The 26,604-nt window shown below is 36.6% G+C and overlaps 1 protein-coding gene across 4 annotated transcripts in view; it reads right to left on the reverse strand.

Annotated features, from left to right (window-relative positions):
• Positions 1-576: 576 nt before the first annotated feature.
• MSH3 (mutS homolog 3) overlaps positions 577-26,604 on the reverse strand; it is a 113,704-nt gene continuing 87,676 nt past the window's right edge. For all 4 annotated transcript variants that reach the window (XM_068666212.1, XM_068666211.1, XM_068666213.1 and 1 more), the window contains 4 exons: positions 6,903-7,089; positions 6,561-6,690; positions 3,767-3,941; positions 577-1,021 (listed from right to left, as the gene is read on the reverse strand). In XM_068666212.1, coding sequence (XP_068522313.1) covers positions 913-1,021; positions 3,767-3,941; positions 6,561-6,690; positions 6,903-7,089 — 601 coding nt within the window. In that variant the 3' untranslated portion in view covers positions 577-912. The remainder of the gene's footprint in view (positions 1,022-3,766; positions 3,942-6,560; positions 6,691-6,902; positions 7,090-26,604) is intronic.

Below are 26,604 nucleotides of genomic sequence, written 5' to 3' on the forward strand. Positions count from 1 at the left end.
CTACATTTATAAAGAAATCACATTCCTCTATGAAATTTGCTTGGAACTTGAAAATTGTAAATTAAAAAAAATAATAATATTTCTGTTTTTTCTCCACTTGACAGAACGCTGGGGATTACAGTTGCATAGTTTGAATCACCCATGTCAGCTCATTGCCGTAATCCACCACTATTTAGGGTAAATTTTTCTCCAGACTATGTCAGAGTAGGCCAAGATTGGGAGGAAAGGAAGCAAACATAATGAGAATGAAGAAGAGGGAAGTGGAAATGCAGTCAATGCATATTTTGTGCTGCTGCTTTGGAAACTACTTGTTGCACCGTTGTTAATCTCATCTGTGGAAGTGAGTGTCTCCTACCCAGCTCTGTAACATGCTCTCTCTTAAACTCATTCTTTACATCAGTTGTAGGGGTTGTTTTACATAAACAGTGAATTTTAAATGCATTAATACTAGAACAAAAAGAATTTGCCTTATGGCATTCATTCTTACGAACTGCACAACAGCATAGTATAGTCACAATTCAGTTACATTTTCCCAATGAAGAGAATTATTTATATAGAAATTGAAGTACAATAAAGTTAAAAGACATTATTTTATTTATAAAAGATGCATTCTAATAATTTACCAACATAATTTTTTGTGTTTTCTAAACATATTATAAACTTAATTCAATACCAGCAGACATTTCGCAGTTAAGAAAAGGGGTGGGAAACATTTCAAGGAATACAGAGAGAGAAAATTACAAGCAGGAAGTGGATGTGGGGCACTGTAAAACAATGTGGCATCATGTATCTCTGAAAAAGTTAACTTAATGAATTATCCCCTGATAGAATTATCCCCTGATAGAATCTATTACTCTCTGGACTTGTGTTTTATATCCAGAATATTTTCCATAGTTAAGCACGATTCGAAGATTAAAAAATGTCCATTCTTTCATCTTCAGGTTCACACGTACTTTTCCATTTCTGTATTTCCTGAGAATCATTTATTTTCCATACTTCAGCAAAAGACTTCAGCGTTTTTCTGGGAGGGGGGAAAAGAAATTAGTCAAAATATGGACACACTTTTAAGTTAAGTTAAGCTTCAAAAAACCTACAATCATCTACAAACTTTTATTCACAGTCAAAAATAGCAGTTTGCATAGCTCAAGACATTAACTGATCTATAAGCAATCAATGAACATTTCTTGTATATATTCCATCTGTAGTACAGTCAACAATGTAATTTTACAATTAACTTACAGTACCAGAAGCATCAACAAGATGAAATAAAACACTAAGCAAAAGTAAACCATTAAAGAAAATAAACAGTATTGTAGCTTGCAGAGATACAGATGTTCAGTTCCTAGAAATTTGCACTTAGGAAATCAAGAAGAAAAAATGCATTTTCAAATCACTGAGTACACTCATCCTTCCTATTTTCTTTCTAATATTTTTCTGTTTAAGAAGGACTCCTAAGAGTTGTGACAAGTAAACAAGACATTTAAAATGGGTTAACGCACATTCCTGATGACAAAGATGTCAAGACTGGATGGAATTACACAGTGGATTTTCTTAAATAATATGAAAGTGATTTAAAAACATAAGACAAGGCAGCTGGCCTGTGGGTATTGTGACAGCACAAGTATACTGCTATGAACAGGCCTGAGTTTGATTCTCATAGTAATTTTTATGTCCTACCGCTGATACGCCAGAGCAAAGCTCATATTCATTTTAAACTTTGTTTATGTCTCTTGGGGAGGAGGTATAGAAGAACTTAGATATTTAGATCACATTATGGCAATAAAAGAAACTAAAGAGGAACAGGCGAAAAAGAAAATATAATTATCTATACAAAAGAACTGCAAAAATTAAGAATTATGTAATACAGTGATTTATGCACTGTTAAGTCATCAGACACATTTGATAATCTGTTGTTTTTCACTGACTTGAGCTCTGGGTCCACAGAGGTGCGTGAGGTCCCCTACAAAGTTCACACAAGAATTTACGATGGGGGAGCGATGTGTAACGGGGTCAAACCCCACAAGTCAGCAGCTGCTGCGGGGGTGGCACAGCCGTCCCAAGGGGAGGCAGAAGTGGCACACTCGAGGTGGGCTGGGCTGTGCCTCAGGGCTGCCACAAGCCCTACCCAGGTGCCCGCGGTGATGCCTGGGCCCCGGGGGACTCCAGCCTCAGTGGCGAGCCAGGGTGAGGGACTCATCGCAGATGTAGATGAGGGATTTATTCTTTTTCATTTTAAGAATACCAGCAAATTGCATACCAAAAGCTAAAATACAGATGGTAGCTTACTTGTTCAAAAGCTGGAAAATGTCACACAATTAGGTCCCATCATTTTGATCACCCGGTGAGCCCTAGCTCTTCCCCTCTATGTGCACTGTAAATTAGTCTTCTAATTACATCATCACATACTATTTTTACTGCTCATAGGTTTTGTATGCAATTAACTCTCTTTTCGGGAATGGAGAAATGTTTGAACTCTATTTGTATCCTATGATTTTGACAGAATGGAGATAAAACTGATATATTATTTCCCATCTTAATTATATCACACAATAAATCTGGCCTTTCAGCTCATATTCTTACCTTTCTGAACAACATTTTTTTTCTAGATCTAGTTAAGACATTGTTAGTAATTTGTCATTTTGCTTTTGAAAATTATGGACTACTATTTCAAATGAACATCTACCACATTATTTTTCCCTTCAAACCATCACGTATCTTCAATATGGTTATTTTATTTTGCTTTCTTAAAAGAGGATAAAAAACACTGTTAGGTACGACATTCTGATAAGCATCAAAAGAACTGATTGCATCTGCAAATAAGTAATCCTTAACTTTTTTTTTTTTTAAAGAAGTAATCCTTAACTTTTTTTTTTTTTTTTTTTTTTTTAAAAGATTCTCCTACCAGGATTAGTTATTACCACCAGGCAACAAAGATGTTGATGTATTTTATTTCTGAAGGGTCTCTTGAATTTTGCCGATATGACTGGCATTGAAAAATAGTAACAACTGAAAATTTGGTGGAATGCATATGAATAGTAGCACATTGTTACACCTTAACTGTATACATAACATTACTGGATTTGTAACGGTGATGCTATTCGATGCACATAAATTTTCATACCTAGTCTAGCATGCAAGATACATACACCCCTAAATGAAAATTGGTTATCAGGAAAATAAGAAAATCATAAGACTGTCATTAAAATTTTCTGTGTTTATATAAAAAAAAAAAATATTGTTAAGTTAAACCAGAAGCAAAAATAGCAGCATTTCCTTCTACATTATAGAACACAAATAGATTGTCAAGTTCTGAAATGAATACACTTTCTAAATCAAATATATTTATATTTTCTCTGTCATTGTTAGAAGAGAAATAAGTATTAGAAGATAGTTATATTTCAAATACAACTTTCAGAATTTCCTCCTGAAAAAAAGTGAAAATAAGTATTTTAAAGAATGTACTTGATAGTATGATGTGTATTCCTAGCATTAGTTCAATGTGCATTTAGTTTTTTCCAATCACCACTAAGAGGGTAGCAATTAACCTCTGACATAATAGCTAACCACAAAATCTAAAGCTTTGATTGAAATGGATAGCACAATTTCTTAATAATTTTTCAAACTTTCATCTCACTTTCTCTTTTCTGAAGGGCAGAAGTATATCTAAAGTAGCTCTTACTGCTCTTTTTAATGCACATTCAGTGCAAAACACTCCTCCACTCACATCTGGAAGTTTCATTAGAGAAAAAGTCACAATTTTTCTGACCTTTTCATATTCACTAATCTCTCCAACTCCTTTGATTTGTGAGCTGCCTTCTTCAAGATTTCTTCAGGAATATCTGCCAGCTTGGCAACATTTAGCCCATAACTCCTTGCAGTGACTCCTTTAGTTATTTGATAAAGAAAAGTGATAAATTCAGGATTCTCTTCCTCTTCAGATCCTAAAAAATAGAACAAAAATAAAAAATCACTCTGTTATATTGATAAAATGTAGTAATCCAAACCCAGAAAGAGCAGAGACTCTGGTTTCATTGTCATTCATACCTCCAGTGAGATTAATTCCATTGAAGAAATGCAAGATAAAAATGTTTCCATGAGTTCACGTTTTCCTTGCACATAGTCTGAAAAAAGTGTTTCAGTGTAGTTTTATCTGATGTCTTATTACACAGAAGTGTGTACATGTGTGTGTGCGTAAAAGGTAAGAGTCTTTATATGTCAAATCGATTAATTATGCTATAACTGGAACATTGCATTTCTTGTCTACCAGACAGAATAAAGGATGTGTCAGTAATCCCACAGTCAAGAACTCTGTAATACAGTACAACAACAAAATATTGCTGCCTGCCAGTAGGTTAGGAGCTACAGAAAAATGGTTAGAGCAACCCAAATAGTTAGGATGGCGGATTCTTTCTGTCACGACAATAAGATAGAAATGTAAAAGCAATGATAAAAAATCCGACTCTTTCCTCTTCCTCTTTAGACATTCTTTTTACATCCCTGTACAATTCAGGCCTTGTGTTACCAGCACAAAAGCTATGGTGCTATTCACCGCCATTCATTCTTTCATCTTGGAAACACAGGTTTTTGGAAACAATGGAGATTTCCATAAATACTGATGTCTCAAGCTGATTTGATCTGAGTGGTCCAAGCCAAAGGTTGCAAAAAATATGCCACAAACATTTAAATAAAACAATTCAAACACTAAGACAAGAGACATGGGAGCTAAAGATTCAGCTGAAGAAAGAAATGTGGATGTGCTGTTGCTCCCAGGCTGTGACAGTAAACCTATTGTACTTTCGTGAGCAAAATGATGAAGACTGCATGCGGCCTGAAGGTTCAGGCCAACTAACATTGAAAGCAAGAAGGCTAAAGCAGCAAACTAAAACATAAAGTATAGGGTTTCAAGGACACAACACATAAGGAACAGTAAGTACATTCTCATCTCAACTGCTTGAGAGTATCAGAGATGAGCAGTTCAATTAATCAGCTAGACGCGAAAGGACATACTGACGCTCCTAAAAATGATGCAGTTAATGGGGAACATTGGTTTTGCTATAGAGTGCTTACCTAAAGACAACTTTGAATTAAACAACCTGTGCTCAACATTAATGTTTATTTCAGGGATCCCTGCTTCTAAAATTAACCAGAGTACAAAAGCCAAAGTATCCCTCTTGTCTGTATTAGACAAGCCTCCATCTGATGTTGAAGAGTGTCTGTCAGAGTACAGGTTTTGGGAAGGCACTTCTATTTTTAAAACTAACTTTCTGAAAAATATTTTTATTTATACACAGTATTTAGTGACAAATACTGGAGACCCCCTGTCTGATCAGTTTACGATGTAAGCACATAGTACAATACTAAGAATGAATTATAGGGAAAGATTAATGGCAAATACCATGCCAATTAAGAAAAATAATAATCCTAATAGTGATCTGGGGAGCATGCCGTTACTTTGCAAAGGGGGAAAACCAAAATAAGAACAGAATTGTCAAGTGCCTGAATAAAGCTGATCTATCAGAAAAAAAGCTAAAGCAGTTTGTATAGAGGGAAATTCCATGCCACCATTTTACGTTTGGAAGGCACATGAGTAAAGAGTGACAGTGGATAAATCCTATATGGATTTTCAAAGTGCTTTCAAGAAGAGCGCTGCATCAAATGCTCTTCTGAAAACCAAGCAGCCATAATCTTCAAGGAAGGCCTTTGCAATTGTAAATAACTGGTGAGCAGACAGAAAACAGATGAGAAGAGCCAGTTTGCACCATGAAGGGTGGTCATCACTGCAGTTAGACAGAACTGCTCAACTTATCCAAAGAAAAGGGCTAAGCACTAAGGTGACAAACCTCTGAAAATTCTAACTAATTCAGAGCAACAGTGAAAAGAAAAAGCACTTTAATTCTTCTGCCTGGTTAAGAACAGAAGTGAAAGGCATTATGATAAAAAATCTGCAAAATTAGGCATGGCACAGAAAGGATAAACATATCATCACTCTGACTCAAATCAAGAACAGGGACCATCAAATGAAGCTACATGTTGTTTCAAAACAGCCTCAGAACAAACAAAAGGAGGTAGTAGTTCCTCACACCAGTAAATGCACTTTAATGCAGTGTTAAATTTTGGAGCTCCTTGACACAGCAGAATGAAGATTTTAAAAGTATATGTGAATAAACTGGGGGTATGGACAACCTCAGTGAAAAGAAAATCGATCAAAGATTAAAAAACAAACAAATAGAAACCACATCTAATTCTTGAAGTCCCCTACACAGTAAGTGTTTGCAGACAGTGGGATCTTTTTGAGAAAGAGTTGCCATATGTTTGATCCCTAATCCCTCCTGCCTAGTCCTTTTGTTATTTAGCTACTGTGACAAGCTGGGTGAATCTTTGATCTGAGCTGGCTCAGTCATCCTTGTATTAATTTTGAAAGAGAAATGGTTGCTCAGTTTACAAATCATCAAAATTCTGTGTATAGGCTGACACTTTAGTGCATTTAGATGTATGTAATCATTATTACAACTTCTGCCTCTACCCAAAATGCCAGAATCTCAGATGGCTTTATACTGTACCTTTTTGTTCACCACTCTCTTCTTCATTCACCAAGAAAGCCATGTGGTAATTACCAACTTTTTCTGGATACATCTTTTCTAGCTCACAAACTGAGGGATAGTGAGTGACAAACAGTGTCAGCGACTCCACCTGCAACAATGAGATAGATGCATACGGTTTTAATTTTTTTTTCCCTGAACACACCAACAAAGCACTGGTATCCTTTACAAATAAACCTTTGCTCTGAGTTTAGACGTGTCACATTTCTGCAAGAATGGAACATATACCATGCCAAAGTAAACCTAAAATAAAAAAGTAAAGTAAAAAAGTATTCACAAGCATGTGTCAGACTGATCACTTACATCTGTAATAAAATGTTCCAGTGTAGCGTAAGCAATAGCAATTCCATCATGTGTGCTAGTTCCTCTTCCCAGTTCATCCAAAATTACTAGCGATCTTGAAGTTGCTTTTCTTATTATCTCAGCAGTATCTGTCAGTTCTTCCATAAAGGTACTTCGGCCTTTGTAAATGTTATCTGCTGCACCCATTCTGTATTGGGATACAAAGCAGATCAATTCATTAAGTTCAAATATGAATCATATACAAAGAAAAAAAGATCATGATCATGAAACCAGTTTGTTTTAAATCTCCTATTGCTGCTCCAGAGCACAAAAGCCAGGCAAAATGACCGTCTTCCACAATAAGCTACTGTGTAGGAAAAAAACAAACAAACAAACAATGGCAACAGCCCATGGTGCAGATGTGAGGATACTCTAAAGGACTGAAAGGTCCAGAGGGAGCAATTCGTGTACCATTAAGCTTGCATTAAGCGTGCATGGTTTGCACGCATTTCCCAAGGCAACACTAACCCTGAAGGCATCCCGGGCGGTTAGGCTGTAAGGACAGCAGGGAACTTTTCTGCCCATCCCTAATCTAGTCCCAAGGTAAATCTGCAGACAGTAAATGCAGCATCCAATGCCAGCTACAGGAATTAGGGGGGGGGAAAGAGGAGGCAGAGGTGCATGCAATTAGCATTCATATCTTCCATCTTGAGAAATCGTACAAGGCAGCTTGCCCTCCCCTTTAAAAAGGATGCTGAGATTTCAGACCAGCCAGCGCACTGGAAGGACTACAGTAAAGGTAGCAGTGAACAGGAATATAATTTTTAATTTTTTTTTTTTTCAGTTTGTCCATCTAATGTGTATATTTTTAAATTTAAAATAAAATTTAAAATAAATTTAAAATTTTAAATAAAAAAATTTAAATTTTAAAAAGGTATAAAGTACCAGCACCAGAGATACAGGGGAAAGTCATGTGACCAGGTATTTGTCCATACACAATGATACAGCAGGCAGTAAGAAAATAACAATAATTTCTTCCAATTACAAAGGTGCACAGTCTTATTAGTACACTAATAATAATTCTAAGAGGAGATTTTTCTCCTCATCCTTTTCCTTAACCATCCTTCAGCTTACCTGTCTCTGCAGGTGAGGATTCTCCTCCACCCACCATGCACACACACACCTTCCTTCCTGATTCCTACAGGTCTTTTTACACTGTTTCAGATGCATGCAACCTTCAGCCCTTCTATTCAATATGTGAAATCACAATTTTCATCCCAAAAAACTGTTAGCAATTCACCCCATTTTTCTTTTCTTGTGCAGGTTTCCGCACCTACTCAGTAACTAGGCTTTCCACCTGGAAGAAATTACATTTCCGTCCTCCATATATGCTTTTCAATTACGTTAATCACATTACAATGTCACTTTGGAGATAGGTTATCATTAGCAAGCCACTGAGTAGGGCTGTAAAAATGGATTTGTTCACTCTCATCATCCAATAATATAGTTACATACAAGCCACACTGATTTAAGGAAAACTGACTCATGGGCTTAGCATATTACATTTTCAAATATAATAGCTGGCCACAACAGTATTTAAAGCCAATCAAAACCTTGAAAGAGAATCCCAGTGTAGCTTTTTTCTCTCAGTCTTTTGCTGTTTCTTTCTCTAATGTAATTGCTTTTGTTGCCTACAGAAGCACTAGCAAGATTCTCATTATTTTATGAGGATCTTATAATTGCCAAGAGTAATTGACTACCAATACCCAAACTATCTGGTTGAACACAGTATGGTTATGTTTTCTATATATTCTCCAGGTCCTGCCTTTAAAATTTTGTATGGGGGTATACATAACTCAACAATATGCAAATCTGCAATTATAAATGAACTAATTTTGGTTGGGGATAGGCATTATGATGCAACGAGCACACTGAATGGTTATGTGCAATATTTCACTGAATATGTGTTTGCATACATACACACTGGGTACACTCCCACATACTCCGGAAGAAAGGTGATTTTGCACATGAGCTAATTAAACTTTACATTAATTTCACTGAATTAGGCATACAATTCAGGATACTGAGACATTGTGAAATTAAGATTTTTTTAAACCACTTGCTACTGCAATCCCTTTAAATGCCTTAAACATGTACGACAATGTTAAGAGCTATGAACACACTGCTGAATTTCTCATAGTGCCCCGTAACCTGGCTTGCACATTTCCTAGCTTGGTTCAGCAAGCACATACTATTGCAAAATTGAACAATCCCCATTTATTGCAAGGTTGGATAGATCTACAGAGAACAAGCGATTGGATCAGTTTTTAACACTATTAGCTACAACTAGATTCACCAGAAAAATAAATATTTTTTTATGTCTCAAAAACCTCTGGCTTTGTAATGGGCAACTTTTAACCTTACTTTCCAACCCTAGGCTTATTGGCATTATTATTTGATCATTTTTACTTGTTTTTTCATTACAGAGACAGCACCTATATAGCCAGGCAGACTGTTCTGCACCCGTGACGATTACACTGAGAGCTCTCAGTTCTATTTTTTTCTCGTATTGCATTATTTCCATAGAGCCCTCCAAATCATTTAGTCATTTTGAATCTAATTTGCATTTGTGAAAATAGTTTTCAGAACTTCCTCACTAAATGCTCAAGATACAAACAGAAATGAGCATTATCTTTCTCTTGTTAACAACAGCTGCAAAAGAAGCCTTTCTTTTCAGTATCTCAAAACATTCAAATCCAACTCTGCCTTATCTACAGATCAAAAAAAAAGTGTATTTTGAAATGACATACACACTCTTAAATGTCATCCTTGAGAACAGATAAAATTGTTCTTTCTACCTCTGCCCCTTATCCTAGGAGAAGCAATGTGATAAGCAATATTATCCCAGAAAGAAGATAAAGAAGATACAATGAATTATTTGGGTCAAAACAATTATTACTTTAACAATTCTTTGAGTTTAAATCAGCAATAATAAATTCCACTAAACTTCTAAAAGATTCAATTGCTTTTATTTTATATATTATGTATTTTGTCTCCTAAATATTTTTATATATCAAAACATTATGCATTTTTCTGTAATGTTCAATGGAATCCAGATGATTTACCACTGTTATCAGCTACTCGATAGGTAACACTTAGGATGTTATTCTGATGAGATTGTTGGATTAGAAATGTTAAGAAATATTACAGATGCTCTTACAGATCTTAAAGTTGCCAGCACTTAAGCAACTATTTAAGCAACTATTTTTTTTTTATTAAATTTATTAAAGCAACTATTTATTTATTCCTCTAACAAGGTGCCTACACTGGGATCAGACGCTTGTCTAAATTTTATTTGTAAGCAAAAGTAACCATTTCATTAGATTTTAATACTCTATTTTTAACTACAGTAGAAAACAATACAGAGAAATAAACCAAGACTAATGAGTGATCCCTAGTAGAATGATGCAGTCATGTTATTCACTACCCAAATTCTCTTTTCTCTCCTCTCTTTCTTAATTAAAAAATATTAATAAAGAAAATCAGGGAAAAGGGTTGCAATAGAATACGACAGACACAGAAGAAAACCATTAGAGCAAGAGCAACACCACTCAATTTCACTAGCTCTGCCTGTTGAACACCAGCTATTGGAAGCAGTGACACATTTAATATGAAAACTTCCATTTCTGCTATGGAATTTCTAAACCCTATGTTCAGGAAAATTACCGCATTCTGCCCATGAGGAGCATGCAGGCATCCAATGTGAAGAGTGCCTCTTTAGTGCTGGCAAGAGATCCATCACTCCTCAGCAAATGCAATTTGGCTGGAAACCACTTGTTATAATGTCTCTTTGACAGCCAACCAAATTTCATAAAATTAAAAGCTTTTCATCTTTTAATATTCAACACATTTATTATGTAAAGAAAAAATACTGGGAGGCATTATCCCTTTTCAGTGCTAGATTTCAAGTGGTAAGGATCCTTGTCCATAATCTCCATATATAACAACAGCAAATGCAGCGTTTTCATAAATTAATTTTTTGGAGGATTAATTAGACAATAGGCAGGCACTACCTAGCTTTACGCAAAGCAGTTATCACTACATGCATAACCTGTATGTGGCCCCTTTGAGAAGATGATTTTTTTGATTTTTTTTTCCCTACAGTAGCAGCATTCAGCAGCATTGCTTTTTTAACCTGCTTTCCTGAGTCAGTGCATGCACACAACATCGACCTTTTCCAGAGCAAACGCTCACCATTCTGGGAAGGTATCCTATGATATTTTGTCCTGCAAGGCTCCGTAAATGCTGATAATTTTCTAATGATACAGGGTATGATACCGCTCAGAAACCCCTAGCATAAAAATAGCGTTAACATTTTTCTTGTATCCCAGGAATTTTTATGAAGTCAGTATCCATTTAAAATTGCTCTCAACAGGCATGAACTCATACTGGGACACTGTATGTCTCCTGAAGTTACCTCAAAATCTGGTGCTTTCAAGCTCTTGGTCAGCTGGGCAGGCCAAAGTCCTCTCAGTATTTTTCATCCATTAAAATTTTGTAAGGAGGGAGGAAATGAAATTAAGGCCACTGACCTCTTCTTAGAGCTCCATCACTCAGCACCCTGATATTACTGCTCCCCCAAAAAAAGGAGTGTCCTGGAGCAGGGGACAGACTTGCAGACCGGGGTTGGCTCACAGTAGTCTGAAATGAGATTATTTTGGAAGGGAGCAGGGAGTGTCATCGCCGTTTCCCCCCTCCTGAGAAGTGCTGCTGCCCTGTGCTAGCAGCCCTGGGGTGAAAGTCACAACTTGTATGTTAAACCAGAAATTGCCCCAGTGTGACAGACAGCAGAGAAAAAATTGAAAAAATAATGATCTTCTCAAGCAGAAAAATTTATCTGAAGTCCAGAAGTTTCTACTTGAGTCTGTTTCCATGTTATCTTTTAGAAAAAGTTATCCTACTTGCTGCTGACTTGGTTATAAAACAAAGAACACCGTGTGGACCCCAGGTAATTCTGTTCTTTTATGTTAGTGTGAATCCTTCACGCTACCTGTGAAAATGACCAAGCAGTGGTCTGAGGCCTACCAGTAGTAAAAAAGCAACCAAATGAATTCCAAAACAAACAAAAAGGCATTTCCTAAAGCCTTATTTTCATACACAAATGGCATCCCGGTGCCATTCATTCATTTGTAGTATATAAAACACTTAATGTTGAAAAAAATTAAATGAAATCTAAGATTTTTCAACCTTGATTTTAAAAAGATCTACTTGACTAAAAGTCCGTCTGACTAAAATACCAGAAAAATGAAACCCCTTCCCTGTTATAGCAGAATAAATCAAATTAGTGTAGAGCCTCTATGGACTGCCTTTGCAAAGGCTGCAGTTATCAAGAAAAGGCATCCAGATTTCCAGGTATGGTTTGATTTCCCAGGGATCAGAATTTGAAGCCAGACTTCTCAGAAGGTACCCGTAGTCAAATTATTTATTCATCAATAACAACTAACACTAAAACAGAATTACTCTTTTCTCTGTGCTTATCTCAAGCAGCAGTTGTACAATAATGCTTCCAGCAACAACAAAGAATTTCTTCTGTGGTTCAGAGAGAACGCTGAGAAAAACACAAATAAAATACATGCAGAATGTGACCTTACAATTCCACTCACTCCCTCTCACACAACACCTTCAAAATGTCATTTCAAAGCTCACTGTATTTGAACAGGTGTTATTTAAATTAAAATCATTTCTTTGCAGAAAACAGGTTGGAAAAGTGTGGGTATTAAGTAAAGAAGATGTTTGTGAGACCAGAAAATATGATATTGATGAATATCAAATGTGAATGGCAGAACGCGATCAAAATTTCATTTCAACGCTTAGGTTAAGTCTTCCATTGAGCTAGGTTTTAAGTTTCTATTAGGCATCCAGCTGCAAATTTAGTCAACTGCAGTCTTAACAGACAAATTAAGAGTATTAGACAAGATTTAATGTTAACATATTAACCTGAGGGGTCATTCCCACCCCTCATAATTGCCAAGCAGATACTATAAACACAATTAAGACACAGTCCTGCCCTCCTCATTGCAAACAGCACTTATCTCAGGTTAAAAATTATTTGTAGTTTGCAGGAGGGTTTGCTGAGAAAATTAGAAGAGAAATCCTGAACTGGGACTGGCAAGCTGGCTATTGCACGCAGACCTACCACACTTCCAAGCACCCAGCACCTTTAACCAGAACAATCATTATGTTTTGCCCACAAAAGCAATTTGAAATCCTGCATATTTTAGAAACACTCAAACTGCTAATGAGAATTTCACAGTGGTTATTCTAAAAGTAACCCAAGTCACATAGCTTAACTTCTGGCTACTTTCCATTTACAATGAAAATTTATCTAGTAATTCTTCAGAAGATAGCATCTGCAAATTTACAACAGTTCACTGGCAAGAAACTAATGCTTCACACTCCCCCACAGAGTACTGGTAAATCATTTACTTCACTTCCATCACGCTATTGCAGATCCAAACCAAAAACTAACAATAAGAAAAAAAAAATCTTACTGAAACTGCAATTACAAGATTAAAAAATAAACAACAACAATAAAAAAACTCTTATCCAAAGTATGACAGGATGCATTGTTATCAGGACAGTTATTTTTGCATTTATGGGCAACTTCCGAGAAGTAAATGTGTGCAAAGTTACATGGACGACAGTGACAAAAATTAGAAAATGTTCATAATACAAACCTATTTACAGTCAACATGCATGCACATGCTCAACTGTTTCTACAGCAGCTTATTTGCAAATTATAAATGAAGAAATACCCACAGTATGTTACCTAATTTAAAAGAGCAGTAGTTGAAAAGCCTGACGATGCATTACACATTTAGTGTAAAATACATTCTAATTTTGCAATTTATTATAGACATATGATGTTCTAAGTCACTGACAAATTAATGAAACTAGTAAAACCTAAGACCACTATCAATACATACTTTGCATTATCCTTAAAAAAAAAAAAAAAAAAAAAAAAAAAAAGGCAAGTCCAAAGTGATTTTAATACTCAGTTTCATAATCTTGTTTTTAACATGTTTTTCCATATCACTAGGTAGCTGAAGTAGCCAGAACAAATCATCACTTAAATCCTTATTGCCTTTTATAACTAGCCAATAGAGACCTGCTGCACACACCGGCTTTCCAGTATACTGAAAGAAATGAACCTAACAGATCAGCTTTCAAGATGTGAATGGCATTGATTTTTTTTTTTTTTGCTGAAAGCCACAGGAAACAAAACCAACCAGAGATTGAAGTGAACATTCAATATTTTAAAAGCTTCACCTCAACTGGCAGAACCAGGTAGGACTGATTTCAGAAGAGCCAACACTAGTCTAATCAATACAGTCACTGAATGACCAGCAGTTACCAATATTCGCTCATTTCTGATGCTTTTTAAGGCAACAGAAGTACATCTGTTCTTGGGAAAGGTTTATGCTAGATCGCCTCATGATGAATACTTGAATATGTTCTTTTCTGAAATTCAGCTGCAATACCCTCAAAAGCACTAGCACTCGTTAAAAAAAGAAAAATAAAAAGGGGGAAAAAAAGGTCATCTAAGGCATCACTGACTGTTAAAATAATCCAGCTGGTGGTTCACTCTAAAATTTCCCATTGTATTTTGAAATTGAACTTTCTTGAGCCTATGTTGCACTTTCTCCACTCCACATGAATTGCTTCCTGCAGCAGCTGTCTCAGAGGAGGTGGGCGTCCAGCAGCATCACAAACACACCACGGTCCTGCAGCTGGGCAGATGAGCAGAGGAGAACCCCCAGTCCTGGGCTGGGGAGTGGAATTACTTGCTAACATTTCGTTTCACCTAACTCCCATGACAAAAAACTTGGAGCGGGTTACTCTAAGGCTGTGGGTTTTTGAGTAACTTAGGTGAGTGATCAGCAATGCACTTCCCTTTTCTAAGCATGTGGAAAGAACAAAGTTTGGTAAAGCTGTGCGTCTTCTGACAGCGAGCTGAACTCCTGCAAAATTCCCCCCTCCTTCTCCCACTAATATTAAGTTCAGTCAATATCCAAAAAAGGGATTGGTTTAGTGATACTACATTTATGCTGAAGTGTACAACTCTCAGTGATTTCTGGAATCCTCTAAAACTATGAGTCTCTTTGGCTGGAAGTTTCACAACCTTCATCAAGATGTTTGACAGAACAAAGTGCAGCAACACAAAAGCAGAATTAGAACAAGCAATTAGAAGAACATTTTTAGGAACAGAGCCTTTTATGCATATATGCATAATATCCAACAACGTTTTATGCTTAGGTTTTCCAGCAGTATCTGTAAGTTTTATATTCATATACATCCATAAAGAATCCTGAGAAGTATGCAACCAGCATATAACTTTACAGCAAACTAAGCTGTATTCCACCAAAAACTGCGGACAGTAATGTAAATTCTGTGTTGGAGGGTGAAAATGATTTTATACCTAATACATGAACAGATTGTTCTCTACAGGTCAGTCAGGCTTTATGTTAAAAATGTATATACATTTTACTGATGGTCAAGAGAAAGAACACATTAAAAGTACAATCACTTTGCTGAAAGATGTTGTAAGACTAGATATTCAAATTAGAGTGTTTATTTGCAAGCCATCAGTGTCAGCCTGAAGAAGCTGAAAACATGATAAAGCCAAAAACCCACCCCTAAAACATGCACAGGTTTACACTTACTACTCTCAGCTTCCACTGAGGGAACTCAAGGTAATTAAGTTAATGTGCATATGTAGCTGAAGGATTGAGGCCAAGGGGGGATTAAAAAGCAGGAACTATAGCAACAGCCTAGGGACAATAGCTGAAGCATTTGGCATAAGTGAACTTTTCCCCTTTAAACCTGTGGACACTCCTGAAAATCCAATTCAAATTGTGACTAGGTTAAATCCTAGCACGGGTCAGTTTTAGAAAGGTAAGTACCCTGTTTCGGGGAAGGAGTTTCAGCCCAGCCTTCCTGTAAAACAACTGGTCAGCTTCACATGCAAATTCTCTTTTTCCTGTTTTTTTTTTTTTTTTTTCCCCTGTATACCATTACAAGCATTAATATGCAGCGTAAATTATTTTATATATCTCACTGTAGATATAAGTAACTGTCTGTTATTGTCTTAAATGAATTTTCAAACTTGATTTAAACCCCTGCAAACAAAACAGTTTTTTGTACTTACAGAGTTTACCAAATGCCATGTATGTAAGCTGAAGACTGTTCTATTAAATATATACATTATTACATGTATATGAGATACAGATCTAACTATGCAGGTGCATATTACTATGAAATAAACAGACATGGAACTAAATTAGCTCTAAGTACATGCAACATAATTTAATAATATTCTGTAGTTACAGAACACTGTCAGAAGTAGCTACAGTTCAAATGCACTCCATATATCCAAGACACAGTAACTTTTCTGAAAAAAAAAATAAATAAAAACATTTTCATTTTAACAACGCTAACTGCAACTTTTACTCATTCTCTTCTTTTTCAAAAAGAATATCTCCACGTGATATAAAATAGGTGCAAAGAATTTAATACAACCTCCCTTTTTTTTTTTTTCCCTGAAAGCTGAAAATAATTTACCCCAGAAGTGTAATTTTATGACTGTAAAGCATAAATGAAAGGCTTAAGTCATTTTTGTTATTCTGGCAATAAACACAAATACAATTAAGCAAGAACAAAATGAAACAAATTACCATGCCATAAAGAAGTAATATTTCTGAAAATTACTTCTGGGTCTTGACAGCTAACAAGTTCTGTTGGTCTGACTGTCACTGATGCTTTCCAGAGTAATACAAATACTAAAACAACTCTTGTTTAGCCTATCTGTACATAGAATTCTAGTATGAACTTGCCAGTCACTTGGGATTGCTTATTATGAACGGTTCCTTACTTCTCTGCACAAAACGCAAATTAATGTGTACAGCAAAAATAATAAGCATTGCCATGTATAATACAATGGTGTGAAAAGAGACCTTTTGTTCTGACATTTTCTGACCCTTATCTTTCAGAGTCTAACTGCATGGGCAAATCGAGAGAACATAGTTGTTTTCAAAAGAAAATGTGAACTCCTAAAATTAAAAAAAAAATAAATCAGGTGAATAAATATATAAATAAATAAATAAGGCATCAACAAAGCTTTTAGCCAAAACTATGCAGTTTATAGAAAAGTAACTCTGTTAAATACTTAGCTCCTCCATAACTTCTGTTCAGCATTCTCTCAAGGCAATTCCTGTATTACACAGGATGCCTGCAGACAGCGCTGGCAACCACAGCTGCCACCTCAAGAACAGAATTTAATAGCTCAGGTTTTATGATGGAGATATGAAGAAGCTGACTAACTGAATCTTCATGCCAGATTTCGTGATCTAACTGATATTTCTAGGACTGACAAGAAGACTAATCTTCCTAATCCTACTTTGTAAGCCTCAAAAAAAAAAAAAATCAATAAAGCATAATAAAGCAATAAATGGAACCAAGGAATTTTGGAGTTTGGTAATTGGTCTTTTGAGTTAAGACAATAAAGTTCATAAACATGAGAGGTAATAGGTTATTCTGGTAAAATATGACAGAGATTGCCATGAAGGATAACTACTTAATAAGTATGTGAATGCCCATAATCTATGCCACTCCAACCCAGTGATCTGACTCATTTCTGAGGCTGTGGCTGGCACAAGAATTCAGAGAAAGGCACAGAAATTGTGACATGGGAATTATGCTGAACTTCCGAGAAATAATTATTTTTGCTAAAGATTAAAAACAAAAAATCACATGAATTATACATGAACTCATGTATAATTCCAGGTATACCTTTATCAGTTTAAAAGCTATTACCAAATCCCAATCAATTTAGCTCCCTAGGAGTGAAAAGCACTAACTTTATATTCCATTCATATAACAAAGGACTAAAATCAAGATGGGACAGGCTTATTTGAAACATGAAGGCTCCCCAAGTCTTTCCTGCACACCAGCAGTCGCTTTGAAAAGCGATCAGCATGCCTCCCCCTTAACAATCAAGGTTAAGCAGGCAGTGTAGATTTGGATGGATGGAGGACCCATTTTTTCATGTTTAGTGAAATCACTGCATAGGAAGTGACTTCTAATCAAGAATGTTTCTAAACCATTTTCAAGCTGGCGAGTTCCTGGGCCGTCTCTTTGTAGATAAAGCTCATCCATGAAACAAACAATGCATAAGTAGGAAAGAATATAACAAGCTGAATTCTGGTCAGAACGAACTGCGCTGTTTTTCAACCATTGCTTTCCTATTGCTGGGGCAAATAACACAGTTTCTGCTGTGAAGCTCTGAAAAAATGGTGCTTGCTATTTATTTATTATTTTAAACAAGCATCTGTAATTTTTTCCCCTCTGTCCTGGTCCTGTGTTGCTGCCTTCCACTGATCTGCTAGTAAAACCAGAATTAAGTAAGTGCAACATTACTTGCTCAGATAAAAAAAGAAGCTGGGAAGTTTTTGCCATCAGCAGTTAGACCACTGGAACACCCATTTCCACTAATACTTGACGAGCCATATTTCACTTTTATTCTTTAGTGATTTACCTCAGATCTCAAGGCATTGTGAAAAGTGCCTGGAAAGCATCTCCCATTCAATTTTTGTTCTGAGTGAAACATTTTCTTTTTCTTGCTTCACATACCACTCTATACTGTGCTTTCCAATTTTCTGAAGATTTCCTTAAAAATGTACTCTCAACAAACCTCGTAACATTTTAGTCTGTTAAAGTAAATCATGCAATTTTAAATACCTTTCAAATTTTAATGATGGTGACATTCCAATGAAGGAAATTAAAAATAAATACAAACATCCAAAATTGATTGCCCAAATGTTTGCAGGTGCTAATAAAGTATTTGCTTTACATCACGATTTTTAATTATACTAAAATCTGTAATGATGCCATAAATACATGCATTTTATCTGCTTAAAAATATTATGCTTGGTTAGAGAGAAAATACTGAGGTTCGTTTACTAGTTTCTTTCAGCTCCACATACTTGACAAAACAGTAATGAGTGTGTCAAATTATCAGAATTAAATAGCTGTTATTTTTTAAGGAGGTAACATCCAAATGTATATTGGAAGATCTGTCCTCTTCTGAGAATTAGTTCTATCTTTTAGTGATGAGACAGACATCTTGAATAAAACACATGGGAAAAAAAAAAAAAAAAAAAAAAAAAAAAGAATTACTGTATGCTTAATGCAGATTCTTTAAAGAAACATGGATTTAAAGGCCTGGATTTCTTTTTTTTTTTCAAAATTTTACTTCAAAGAAATGCTCCATTGCTAAACCCTCCTCTTAGCTGTAAGAGTATTTCTTTCCACTTTATCATCTCTTATAGACCATGCCAAAAAAGGGCAACTACTGGGGACGTTAAGAAAACTTTAGTTGTTCCTAAAGATCACTTAACTGTATCAAACTGTAAGAATTTGCTACACCTAGTCACAGTTCTGCTTTTGTAATAATACACTTGTAGGTTGAATAAACTTGCTTCTTCTACAAGGGAGAGCAATTACAGATGGATAGCCATGCTCTGCTGTACACAGTAAGTAGACTTGACAGAAAAAATCATATTACCTGTGTGCTCTTGAGTGCTCTGCATCTCAAGTCTGTGCTCTGCAGCTGATCATCATGCCAGTGACAATACATGAGATTCTTCCAGCACAAGGAGCAGCAGAAACAAGTAGTGTATACCAATGAGAAAGACATCAGACACAGACCCTGCAGAAACAGACACCTGCAGTCCTTGCAAGGGCTACAAAGACAGGTTATGAAAACAGGCCAGAGGCCACGTCCATCCCGCATTCTTGTGGTCACAAACGTTCCCTGTTTCCTGGACAATAAATTATCTTTTAGGTGCCAATTCTTACAGCAGAAAAATAATATGGGTGAAAGTATCCATGATGGCTCTAGTGCCTCAGGCAAAAAATATCATTTCAGTGTATATAAATGTCCCTTCCTCCCCACGTATCGGCAGTGTGGATCTTATTGCACCTGATTGACACAAGTCCTTTTACTCCCCGGATGATGGAAATGAGGACTGCCTGTCACATCCCTCAAGCAGGGATTCAAATACTGCTTTTTCAGATCAAACATCAAGCTCACATACAAAACAGTGTACAATGTTCACACATTTAAATGGAATAGCCTGCAAGCTTTGCAGATTTCTGGACCAACTGAAGATATTACAAGGCAGCAAGCCTTGACAGGCAGCATGGGAGGCACAGTCACCAGCAGCAGAGCAGCAGCCTGCACTGAGTTACCCACTTCGAGAAATTTTGTGATGAAATACCTTAGCCTTCAAAGTAGCTTCCTACTGACAGAAAAAAAAAAAATAAGCTTCATCAGTGTCACCATGTGAAGTGAGGTGTATGTAGAAAAGATGCCATTTCTTCTTTAGACTATAATGCACAATATCAGTTGACTGATTTGTGCAAAGGGCTGAAGACATAGCTGCTCACATTATGCAGAGAACACAGAGGACAAAAGGAGGTTTTTTTCCTGTTGCCTACTCTGGTTTTCTTAGAAGAGAAATAAGAGTTGTATGGTCAGCAGTCCTGGGGTACCTCTACAACAGAGTGATGCTCGTGATGTTTCAAGAAATCAGGGTCAGCTGGGATAGAAAAGCCAGGCTGGAATGATATGATACTCCAGGGAGACACTGACACAACTTACCTTGCTCACTGACACTCCTGTGCAAGAGTGAGTAACATGGGATGTGTTTTCAAGCATAGATTCAGCCTATTCAGAGTTGATTTTCTGGACTCTGGAAAGACTAAGCAGATGAGGGGTAAGTACAGCCCTGTGAACTGTGTTGCTACATCCATAGTTTGTGAGGACAGAACTGACACTGACATGGGTAGGCCTTCAGATGCAATAGCAGGAGGTGATCTTACATTGGTGAGCCTCTCAATAACACTGTTGTTATTTGCAGGAATTGCAATTCCTTCCCTTTGCTAAACCAGAATCACCCTTCTTTGCAAGGTATTTATGCCTAGAACTGGATCTCAGCTGTTGGAATTGCATAAAATGACCCAACTGAGGCCAGCGGTGAGGGAGATGTATCTCATTATTTCAGTGTTGGATGAAGCTGCCAGTTCTCAACCAATGCAGAAAACATCTTTTCCTCTCCTCTACCTCCTCCCTCACCTTATAAGCTCACAAAAAAAGAAAAGTTTCTTATGTTTGAAGGGCAGTAAGTTAGACCTCTGAGCTGGGGTCTGAAGACTACCTTCACGGACAGCTCCAAGAAGTTCTGCCTGAAACTGATGGTCTCCCTCAGCTTCTAGATCTGGGGACACAGGAAGACCACATGCATGCCAGAGACATGTGCAAGTACCTCAGCGTGACACAGTTTCTACTGCAACAATCAGAAGCATCAGGTCACTGCATTAAGTCAGCCTAATTTATATGGCTCTACAACTTTGTCATGCTATAAAGACACGTGAGGATCAGCTGCCCAAAGATTCCTGTACTCTACTTGTAGTTGCACAAACAGCTATTAGAATTTTTCAAAATTATTACACAGGAAAGAAAGACATGGAAGAAAATAACAAAATAGCTATGTAACTTGAACACTGGAACAGTGTCTGAAGGACTCTGTATATAGACACACAAGTATGATCTAGAAGAACAAATCCATCCCTCCCTGAGGTGATGCAATGGCCACCTGTTTTCACAATGTTTTATGAAGAACAGTGGAATTTGAACCGAGTTCCTCCTAACTCTAGACTCAGTGATTAGGAATGCCTTCTATGTTAAAAATATGTCTAAATCATCTGTTACAGGGATAAAATGTAGGTCAAAGTCGTGCATATCTAAGTACAGATCATGTGATGTGCAGAGCCAATACCAAGACAACTGTCTTGAAGTGCAGGCAACCTGCACATCCTACACAAAACAAAAGAACTAAACTGCTACTTATCTAGGCAACCTTCAACTACCAATTATTAACTTGCATCGCCAGCCTCCTCCACCCTTCAGTTTTCTTAATATACCCTCTCTGACAATTCAAACTCCGTTCCTCTGCCATTATGAAGATTGAAGACAAAACCGAGACTCAGTAAACAGAAAGAGAACTCCCTTGAAAGAGAGGAGGTGTGTGAGTGGGCAATCCGCATGCATCTCACTGATACTTCTTTGTACTCCACTAACCTTTGAGCATGCAGTACATAACCTGCAAGAGGCAGCTTTCAGATGCAGTTAAGCACTCTGCAGGGTACTGGTTCAGGCAACTGAAGCTGTCCTTTAAATAGCACGGCCCAGCTTGGCTGACGGTACAAAAACCTCTCAGGAACAGGCATGGTGCTGTAATGTGACTGTGCATGCTGGTGTCTGACCACTGGGATAAACGCAATAGCTTGCATTTTACAATACAAGAGAAAGGTAGGCAGGTGAGTACTCTACAAAGGAATTCATTCTTTTGCCTCTCACTGTCTCCCAGCGTTGGCAGGAGTTGTCTTCTTAAAGGTATGCTTTCTACGGAAAGCTTGTGATTTCAAGAATTTGATTCTTAGGACTCTGAATACAAGGCCCTCAGTAATCTGAGCTATTAATTTTCTTGCTTATTTGAACACATCTTAGCTTCAAATGGTTACAGCTTTCTTGGCATCTCAGTTTTGAAAACTGACCCTTACGAGAGCTACTGTTGACCTACAGGAAGTGGATTGAAGGTTTCTAGCTGTAGGAAATTATTTCAATAATAGATCAAGTGCGACCTCTTTACAGGTCAGCTTCCTTCAGCAGCTAAACACTGTTCCTTCTGAATGTGCTATTAGGTCAACAGAATTTCTTTCATTAGTTCCTCCGTATGTGTGTGTCCACACTTGCTTTGTCATTTTAGAAAACACACAGAGAAGCATTATATTGATATCAATGTCTAAATAACTAAATGAGTAGGAGTAACACAAATTGAAGGTTAATTTAAAAGAAAAATTGAACCCATTTACTGCATTAAGAACTTTCAAACATATTGAAGAATTAAACACTCAAATCCCAGTAAAAGTCAATATAGATTGAGCACTGACCTTTCCAAAACTCTTAAATTCCTAGCTATAATGAAAGTGATTAAATGAAATTCTATGAAGCAAAGCTTGCTTGAAAATATTATCCATTATTGAAAAAAATGAAAAAAATATCCACCAATAAAACATCCTTAAAAGACTGTGTGCTCCTTCCTCGTTACATAGCTTCCGTTACAGCTGGCTGGCACAGCAAAAGGTCTGAAAAATTGTACCTTATTTGTACAAAACCAGTTTACACATGCATTGACTCATGAAAAAGTGAATATGGATATGTGGAAGTTCAAGTGAGAGATTTATACAAACACTTCTTTACTCAAACACAGAAATTATTCCAAATATAGCTATAAAAAAAAAACATAGAAAAATGAAGAGAATTGTTTAGTATCTCTTTATTCTGACGCTTTGAAGCTTGAGCCACTTAAAAATGAAGCAGACCTTTTACTCTGTATTTCATACCCCCCTCAACACCTGCTTTCCAGGATGAAGACCAAAGCATTGTTGTGGAAATGGCAAGGTTGTTTTTACACATAAGAAATGATGGAATATGGTGATAGCCCACAGGAGCACTCAAAAAACTCCTTAAGTGAATAAAGCAAATGGAGGATTGGAAGAAATTGCTCATGCCCCCCAAAGTTTTCAGTTTGCAGACTTGTAATAGCACATCACCTGGGTTTAGGGGCATTACACAGTGAAAGGATCTCTCCTTTTCCCCCTCTTTAGGATGAAATTATCAACTCTACTCAGAAATGTTTGGACAAGCCCTAGCACTGTATTGTATTTGTACACCTTGTAATAAATCATTGCTATTTCCACTGTACCTCTAAGCAAGACATTTCCTTTAAACTACAACCCTTTTGCAGCTTTAAAACGTTTAATATAATGCACTATTTAAAGTCAATTTAGAGAAGCTATAATACATAAATACTAACTATATCCAAAGGAATAACCATAGTAGCAATCTTTCAATTTCCATGGAAACCCTACTTAAAACACAAGATACAAGGCCTAGATGAATGTTAATCTCTTAAACCTATATAAATTCACACTTCAAAGATGCAGTCTACCATCAAAAAAGTGACTGCAGAATACAGCATCAATATTCAAAAAAACTTAGGAAGCACCAGAACTGCTGGTGCTCCTGATGCACAGAGCTCCTCATACAGCCAGCCGGTAAAGCACCCCTCGCAGCAGGGGTGCTATGGTAATAGCAGCATCTAGAAATACAACACATCAAGGCAGTGATGAAAATAACTTGGAAGCTGACATCTTCCTGTGCAATGTTTTTAAAAGATTAAAAATATACCGAAGTTATCAACAAAAAAATCCCATTTTCCAGCAAGACACTTATGGCCTGGGGTGGCAGTACAGAAAGGATGTCTGCGTAACTGCATCCTATTAAAAAAAATAAAAACAGATAAAGAAAACAAAATAAAAACCCTGAACTGTGAGTAAGAGAAAGAGCATGAACAGAAATTTCTTCAAGCTCATTCCTTACCAGAACAGAGTTCCTGGCAAAAGCTGAGGCTTTAGAAATGTGTTGTCAGCCAGTCAGAGCATTAAAGAAACAAAGTAGGACCTATCATGTCATATCTGAATTTATTATTTCTCTCCTCCTACTAGGCATTACAATCTATAACAAAATTAACTTCCTACGGCTAAGAAATATCCTGAATGTAGCACCACATTAACCTGTCCTGATGAAATTACGTAATTTAAGACCTTCTCCAGAACCCTGAAGAACAAAACAAAACAAAACAAAACAAAACAAAACAAAACAAAACAAAACATAGAAGTGCCTGCTTCCTTGGCAGTCTCTGAGCTGCAGAATCTGATCGGTTTTTCATTTTCTCACTGGAGAGGGTGAAGTTCACAATTTGGGTATGGTTAAAATGAAGCAGAAGTTAGAAAAAGACAAAGACAACTGGGTGTTGAAGACCACTTTGCAGCTACTGAAGATCAAACACAGTGGGACAGAAAACAGCCGTAAGAACTCACCTACCCAGAGAGCGTGGACGATCACTACTTGGATATATAGAGCTAGGAAGACCCCTAAACTCCACAGGCAGAAGCAAAGTCAACATGCAAGCACCCTCCTAAACACTGATACTGTAAGGAAAGCCACAGCTGGATCAAGATCTAATATCCCATACATACATAGCAAATCGCTAATACCTGTCCCAGCAGTAAAATACATTCACTTAATTTGCATTATACAGAAGTGAAATGTTTAAACCAGTGCACAGATGAGCAGTTCCACTGCATCTTTTACAGATCTGACCATTTTGGATTTCTGAAGGAATGTATTACATAAACCAGTGTTTTTGCTTCCTGTTACTCTTATGTTAACCTTTTAACTAATGCATGATTATTACTTTGTAAATAATAAAATTTCAATGTGTTCTTGATTGATTTTGAGCCAATTAGTTTAATTACCAGTGCAATGACAAAAATTTAAGTAATTCTTTAGTATACTTTTTTGAGTGCTCATCATTTCAATTTTGACACATTTCACATTAATTGATGAAAGGCATATCCATCTGAGTTTCCAGAGCTAATTTAGACAGGTAAGAAAATTAATCCCCTGGATTAGAATCTCATTGGGCTCCAAATTAAATGGTCTGAAACCTCACAGCCAGTAGGTGACATACCTTAATCCCTTTGGCTTGAAATCAAAAAGCACAAAGCAGCATGACAGAAGGTAAAACTGTTATGAGAACAGATGCAAAAATACCCACAATGCAGAAAAAAAGCTAAGTGGAATAAGAGAAATGCACTGGGAACAGGTGAAACTCAGATATATTAAATTCAAGGATTTCACACTACAGAGGACAGAAAGCAACTTGTTCACTTGACAGTGGGCACAGAACAAAATCTCACTCCTTAGTGACCGTGTCACATTCCTCAATCTTTCTGCTGAAATAATCCTGTTGTAATGATAGTCAAACAAAATTAGAGGGAAAGGGATACTGAGTGTAAGAGAAACACATTTATGCTCTTATGGCTGGAAATTAAGTCAGTGTGAACACAAAAGCAGCACTCTGTGTTCACTGAAGAAACACAGAGCACGACAAAAATAATCTTCAAATTGTTAGTAACATTGGAATATTTTTGCCGTAAAATAAATTACATCTTGTGTATCTCCACATCCTCTCAGAAATGTTCATTCAATCAAATAGTCAATTACTTTCAACATAGGTACGGAAAAAAAGGTAACTATTTTGAATTTTCAGCACCAATTAATTTTGGAACAATAATACAAATTATTTTCTAATTTGTTCAATGGCTTTAGCACTGAAGTGCATCAAAGCATTATTTTGTTCGTTTTTGTCATGACACAGTGAGGCATAAAAATACAGTATCTTTGTATGATGGAGCAATCCCATACGAGCAATATTTCAAATTCTGCGTTAAAAGTTAACTCTGAAATGCAATCTTCCATCACATTTCATGGAGGATAATTCTACCACAAATACATAATCTTTGAGAAACTAAGAACCATAAATAATTATCCAGCTCAAATAACATCAGTAACGCAGAACTTTTGCTGATTAAAAAAAGAGAGAAAAGAGGAAGGAGAAAAAAGGCTGGATAATCCTCGGTAATACCTGACTATTGAATAAAAGTTCGGACTGCGCTGGTAATCTTTAAAAGTTAT

The sequence above is a fragment of the Anas acuta genome, chromosome Z (assembly GCF_963932015.1).
Source record: "Anas acuta chromosome Z, bAnaAcu1.1, whole genome shotgun sequence".
Classification (NCBI taxonomy): Eukaryota; Metazoa; Chordata; class Aves; order Anseriformes; family Anatidae; genus Anas; species Anas acuta.